Source organism: Schistocerca gregaria, chromosome 9 (assembly GCF_023897955.1).
Source record: "Schistocerca gregaria isolate iqSchGreg1 chromosome 9, iqSchGreg1.2, whole genome shotgun sequence".
NCBI lineage: Eukaryota > Metazoa > Arthropoda > Insecta > Orthoptera > Acrididae > Schistocerca > Schistocerca gregaria.
Genome location: NC_064928.1, coordinates 183,065,981 through 183,072,936, shown reverse-complemented (window position 1 = coordinate 183,072,936; position 6,956 = coordinate 183,065,981). Strand labels below are relative to the sequence as shown.

Genomic DNA, 6,956 nt, shown 5'->3' with positions numbered 1-6,956 from the left:
ACAAAAAATTATTGAGAAGAAAAAAGTGTTAAAAAGATACAAAACTTCACTTAGCCAGTAGCACATTAAAATGGCAGCAGAAAACATAACTACTGTGCTTGCTTGGGAAGCAAAGACAATAATTTGTGTTTCAAATGTGTTCAGTGGAAAAAAACACAGAGAGATAATAGGAACTCAACTTCCCACGAGAGTTCTAGAGATTTTTTGCAAGGGGTGGCACAGACAGTAGTGCTTACTAGCTTAGTGACAGTATGTAGGCAGCTAGCAGCTAATGGCCTCATCTTAGACACCTGTCAATATTGTATTGTTGTAATGTGACCAAATCGAGCAGGGTGGACTCTGCACGTCCAGCTCCAAGCTAAGCTACTAGAGGTCAGAGCACGCTATTATCTAGCATGGCAGTGGATTACTGCACCAGTGTTCATGTTAACAAAGAACAAATGAGCAACAGCAAATGAATGAGACATGACTGAGCAACTGCAGTTTTGGGGGCTGGTGTCCCCTTTCCTGAGACACAGAAGATAGATTTCTTATTATTTCAGTTTGTGAGCTACTGGAATCTAGAGAAGATTTACTTACATTATACATGACAGCTGCTCATGAAACTGAACGAAAAATGACAACTCCTTTAATCATTTTGAGATGGATATTATTGTGGAGTGAGCACTTATTAAATAAAGCAGTTTTTCTCTAGTCATAATACCTGGAGACATTTTTGCTAATCTCAACATGTTCCATATCCAGATTGAGCCAGCTGCTGTCTAGATGCACAAAATACAAATCCAATTAATGAAAATAAAAATAATAGCAGGGGTCAGCCTTCCTTACAACTGTCATGCGCACATATATAGACTTATCCGCTCCCTGGATTGGAATGACTTCTTACCGCCTCCCTTAAAACCCACATCCTTTCATCTTTCCTTTTCCTTCCCTCTTTCCTGACGAAGCAGCCGCCGGTTGCGAAAGCTCGAAATTCTGTGTGTGTGTTTTATTCATTGTGTCTATCTACCGGCGCTTTCCCGCTTGGTAAGTCTTGGAATCTTTGTTTTTAACACATATAGACTTATGCATTTTACCTACCTGGGGCTGTACAGAAGTATATAGCCAATTGTCCCTCCTCCATTCCATTTGTGAGTGGAGCAAAACAAGTAAAGGCTGGAATGGTACAAAATATCCATCGCCGTGGACCATGTTGACAAGATGTACTGCTAACGTAACAGACATCAAGGTACCAGACTAGCATCGCCACACAACCTCTGGGCAAGTGAAGCAGAAATACAAATTCTGCAGTGCTACGTAATGAGGCAGTGTGAAGTAATACTTAGTAACTTCAGCACCAGAGCACCACAGCAGTAATCAATCGGTGCAGAAAGAGCAGAGCTTGGTGATCTATGTAGGTCAGCATCAACAAAATATTCACACATCCTGAGAAGGTTGTTGACTGAAATTTCATGAGAAGATACCGCCACAATGAGAAATGTCTGTTTTAATGGTGTTCATCTCAAACCCTGTGAGATCTTCTCACCTGTTTCTTGATAATACAAAATGTACTACACTTCTTTGAACTTTTTCGATGTATTCCATAAATCCTATCTGGTATGGATCCTACACAGTGCAGCACTGCTCCAATAGAGGACCGACAAGTGCAGCGTAGGCAGTCTTTTTAGTAGTTCTATTGTATCTCCTAAATGTTTTGCCAATAAAACACAGTCTTTGGTTCACCTTCCTCACAACATTATCTGTGTGTTCTTTCCAATTAAAGTTGTTTTTAGTTGTAGTTCTTAAGCATTTAGTTGAATTTATGACCTTTGGATTTATTGTGTAACAAAAGTTTAATGGATTTCCTTTTAGCATTCATTTGAATAACATTACATTTTTCACTAATTAGGGTCAATTGTCAAGTTTTGCACCATACAAATATCTTATGTAAATCATTTTGCAATTGGTTTTGATCTTATCATGACTTTACTAGACAATAAATGACAGTATTATCTGCAAACAACCTTGACAGCTGCTCAGGTTGTCTCCTAAATTGTTTACATAGGTAAGGAACAAGAGGGCCTATAATACTACCATGGGGAACACCAGAAATCACTCCAGTTTTACTCGATGACTTTCCATCAGTTACTACAAACTGTGAGCTCTCTAACAGGATATCTTGACTCCAATTGCGTGACTCAGACGATATTGAACAAGCACACAATTTGATTACAAGCTGATTGCGAGGTATGGTGTCAAAAGCTTTCTTGATATCTAGAAATATGGAATCTATTTGAAATCCTTTGTCAAAAGCACTCAACACTTTGTGTGAGTAAAGAGCTAGTTGTGTTTAACCAGAGCAACATTTTCTAAATCGATGTTGACAATTTGTCAATAATCTGTTCTCTTCAAGGTAATTCATAATGTTCGAATACAATATATGTTCCACAATCCTGCAGCTAATCGACATTAATGATATGGGCCCGTACTTTAGTGGATCACTCCTATTGCCCTTCTTGAATACTGATGTGATCCGTGCAACTTTCCAGTCTTGGGGTATAGATCTTCCGTCACGCAAGGGGTTGTATGTGATTGTTAAGTATGCGACTATTGCATCAGCATATGCTGAAAGGAACCTAATTGGCACACAGTCTGGGCTGTAAGACTTGTTATTATATACTGTGTTCTCTAGATCCTACATGAAGGATTATATATCACCTATATACAATTTAGTAAATTAGAAGGTAAGGTGCTACTTTGATGGAAAATGCTGCTTTCTCAGTCCCATCTAAATGGCCACTGAATATCTTCGACTGATAGCTTGATATTTACCTTTCTACGTATAAATTTTCCTGCACCTGAAACACAGCAGCAGTTTTATGACAATGTCAAATGTATGGGTACCTCCTTTATGTCATATTACCTTTTAATGCACAACTAAATGCTGGTTTGACTAAAAGTTAGATGTTTGTGCATGGCCTAAAGGTGGAAAGACAGAAGAGGGCTTCTGTTCCACAAATTTGGTGAACATATGACTACAATGTTTAAACTTCCAACATACAAAAATTCAATTCACAAGACAGTGGGGAGGCTCTTTTGTATATTTTTTGGACTTTAATGTAGATATCAGCACAAAGACACACTTATTTAGCAGTTTGTAATCCTTGGGGCCTGCTGAGTAATAAATGTCTTTCAAGGACGTGATAAATTTTTATAAGCAGTGACACTGCAATGAGCATTATTTGTAATTTAACTATAGGACTATTGCAGCTATACAGCCATCATCAGGTTATCAGTAATAAAACATTTTATAAATTTTGGTACATTTATTATACTATGTGTAAGTTATTTAGGAATAACATGATTTTACAAGCATTTTCAAGTCCTTACTTCCATGCAGAATCACTGTTTCTGCTGCAGTCTATTTGTCACTGATTATTAATGTTACATTAACATAATAAGTAATAGACAGCAACAGACAAGATGATACTGCAGGGAAGCCAGAAATTGAAAACATATGTCAAATCATATTACTCGTAAGTAACTGACATGTAATACAACAAATGTACCAAAATTTATAAAATGTTCTATTACAGACAACCTGATGGTGGCTATATAGCAGATATAGGCCTCAAGTTCAAATAAAAATAATATTCATAGCAGCATAACTGGTTACACAAATTTATTATGCCTGTGAGAGAGATATTTAGCAGTTACAGAAAAACCATAGCTATAAATAGCACCTGCAAGATCCCATCACCTGCACAGACACAAATATGCAGCTTTCCTTTCAACTGTTCGCCACCTCATATCGGCTCCATTATCTAAACCTGCATTTCACACAGAACTACAGACTAGCAAACATATGGTTTCAAGTAATGGCTACAGCTTGGCTCCGATTGATTGTATACTATAAAAAGAGAAAGTAAGTAAAATTACACCACTTCTCTGAAGCTTCACATCCTGCAAAGAAAAACAGAAAGATGACCCTGATGGAAATAACAAACATAGGACACAGAATGCCAGCTTAGTATTAAATGATGAAACTCAGTTATTCCCCTCCCCTTTCTGGATTAGATTTTAGTTACAAACAATATTGTAATTCAAAATTATTCTTCAACAGCTGTCAAATGTAATCCTTCCTCCTCCCCAACACCTTCATTTTAAATTTGTCATTTTTGTATCTTCTGCACAAATAACCTCTGTGTAAGTTGCACATCATTTTATCCATGTTCTTGAATTTGGTTGGCACCTGAACGTGGCCAAAAAAAACAAAAGTCAGTTTCTGGCGAAATAAATTTCATTTTGCAGAATGTCCAGAAGTGTTTTCTATATATGATATTCTAGACCGGGCTATACAAGTGTTTTGTAATCTCCTTTGTAGAATGGTTGCTTTTTCTTAGTATCCTAATGAACCGAAGTCTACCACCTACTTTACCTACTGCTGAGACATAACCTATGTATTTGTATGAATTAACCAATTCCAATGGTGACTCTTTAAATATTTTAGGATACTGTGGTGTTTTCTCTATTTTTGCGAGCTACATAATTTTGTACATTTAAAGCTAGTTGCCCATCTTTGCACCACTCTGAAATATTATCATAATGTGACATAATATTTATGATGCTTTCTTCAGACAGCACTTCATTATAGACGAAATTTGAGATGACAATATGCCTTCAAGGTCATTAACATACGTGAACAGGAAGGGTCCCTGTGCACATCCTGGGGCACTCTGCATCCAAGATCATTCTGCATATTACCTACCACAAAATCCTCAGAATAGAGAGAAATTTTTCTCAATAGCCCATACTATCATATTTTTGATAATAAGCATACGAATAGTACAGAGTGAAATGCTTTTTTGGAAATTGAACACTACATCTGCCCAAATAACTTACCTGTGGCTTTCACATTGTGAGGAGGACATGGGATGGTAGTTTTGTGGATCACTTCTGCTCTACTTTTTGTTGACTGGCATGACTTGTATATTCTTCCTACGAGGTGTGACTATAAAGTTAAGAATGGATCCGCTACTGCTTACTGGTTTGGCGGGCAGGTACACAGACGGTAGGGAGCGTCATTGTCTTGGCCTTGAATGCCCTCAGCCAGGAAACTGTGTTTCCTTTATTCAGTTCGTTGTGGCAGCTGACTGAGTGCCAGTCTGTTAGGGCTTGTAGCCGGATTCTGTCTGCATGAAAATGGACATAAAAACAGAGCAACTAGTTTGTGTAAAATTTTGTTTCAAAACTGAGAAATCAGCTTCTGAGACTTATGAACTATTACAGCTTTTTGAGACAATTGTATGAGCCAGTCAAATGTCTGCAGTACTTGCCGTACTGCAGACAAAGGAAATTTTACTCACTTTGATTCAGCACAGTTTGAACTCCACTGCATATACACCTACACTGTTGCTCACATAATTCATCAAATCATGGGGTACTACAGACCAGGGATTTAACAAACCACTTTATCAAACAATCACTACAAGTGCCTAAGCATCAGTTTATGAAAAGCATTGTCAGAGTGATGAACTAATCATTGAAACATTCTTTGGAAATTCTAGATATAAATGAAACTACATTCAGCATTGTCGACATTCTTAGTTTCTTTTTATTATTTGCTCACAAGTAATACACAAAATTAATACTTATGAAACTTTTGCTATATAAATTCAGTAAAATTATTACACTGCTCAATCATTCATTACTTTTATGGATAACAATGCTCATATTTGTGTGTATATAATGCACAAACTGCTGTGACGTCTCAGAACTGGAATGAAAATTCTGTATAGACACACCCAAAACATCTCCTTCCACTTTAACAAAGCCCTACCTCATCATTTAATATTATAAGGTTGGTGTGTACAGAATTGTCACTCTACAAATAGTTGCTGCTCTCATTAAATTTCCAAATATAACGCCAAATTATGATTGGTAAGGCAACTAAATAGACAGAATATGCATCAGTTCTGTGAAACTTGGCATAAATGGCTGTAGACTGATAACATTTGTTTTATGCTGCAAGACCGAACACTGACGTGATGCAGTACATAGACTTATTTTCCCAACGGACTGTACAGCTCCCGTCCGAGGCATTGTCCCAGTAACAGGAACTTGCAGTGTGGAGACCCGCTCCTGTCTTCTGCATAATTGTGCATGTAACTGCAAAAATGTAAATACATTAGTATTTCACCGTCCTAGCTAGTAATACAAACATAACAGTTGCATTTTAATAGAGTAAGACTGGCGGTAACAGCAAACAAGTTTATTTTGTCAAATACGTTACTACTGCATCGACAGTTACATCGGGCTACCTAACAGTAAATGAGAATAAGCACTTACCAATATACTTATACGGCTTGTGCAATTTTACTAAGCCATTTAAACAACTTTCCACAACTGCTGTTGTCCACTGGTTAACTTTGCTGTGCTGATACGAATTTCCACCTATAGAAACTTCTATAGCCTCCTTAATAATTGCACTGACTTCATCAACGACGAACTGGAAAAAGTTACAATAATGAAAACTACAATATTAGAGGATATCGCATGAATTGTAATGAAGTCACAATTACCTCTTCTGCGGCGTCATCCATAGTCATTTTACTTCAACAAGTATAGTGCTGTTGTACTAAAATGATACAAGACATATCTCTCAACGCCACTCACGTCTCCTGTAGTTATTTTAGTTTGTTACTATTCGTGACAGATTGACAGTTTTCATGTGGTAGTGTGGTCTATGTACACTGTTGCTCTTTGGTTAAACTTTAAGGAAAGAAATTCCTGTGATACTATATTTAACTTTGATTGAGCTTTGAAATAGAGAAAAAAAAAAAAACAAAAAACAGACGTGTGGCATGTGTATTATGAAATGCAGCTGCGTATCTGTGACTTAGGAGAATCGTTTTAATGCTTGCATTGAGGTAGTATGTATACGTCAGCGAAATTCCTACTATACCACAATGTTGCGT

The 6,956-nt window shown here is 37.1% G+C and overlaps 1 protein-coding gene across 1 annotated transcript; it reads right to left on the bottom strand.

Annotated features, from left to right (window-relative positions):
- Nucleotides 1–5,590: 5,590 nt before the first annotated feature.
- On the bottom strand, nucleotides 5,591–6,944 carry LOC126291761 (dynein light chain Tctex-type 1). Its single transcript, XM_049985442.1, has 3 exons — nucleotides 6,561–6,944; nucleotides 6,328–6,487; nucleotides 5,591–6,147 (listed from the first exon to the last, which is right to left on the bottom strand). The coding sequence occupies exons 1-3, from the start codon at nucleotides 6,585–6,587 to the stop codon at nucleotides 5,999–6,001; spliced, it is 336 nt and encodes a 111-aa protein (XP_049841399.1). The 5' UTR covers nucleotides 6,588–6,944; the 3' UTR covers nucleotides 5,591–5,998.
- Nucleotides 6,945–6,956: the final 12 nt, after the last annotated feature.

Excerpts from the sequence above, each read along its gene's own strand:
- LOC126291761 (XM_049985442.1), bottom strand. The coding sequence starts at position 6,587 with ATGACTATGGATGACGCCGCAGAAGAG. Across the intron at positions 6,488-6,560 it reads TGGATGACGCCGCAGAAGAG|TTCGTCGTTGATGAAGTCAG; the intron begins GTAATTGTGACT and ends AACTTTTTCCAG. Across the intron at positions 6,148-6,327 it reads CAAGCCGTATAAGTATATTG|TTACATGCACAATTATGCAG; the intron begins GTAAGTGCTTAT and ends ACATTTTTGCAG.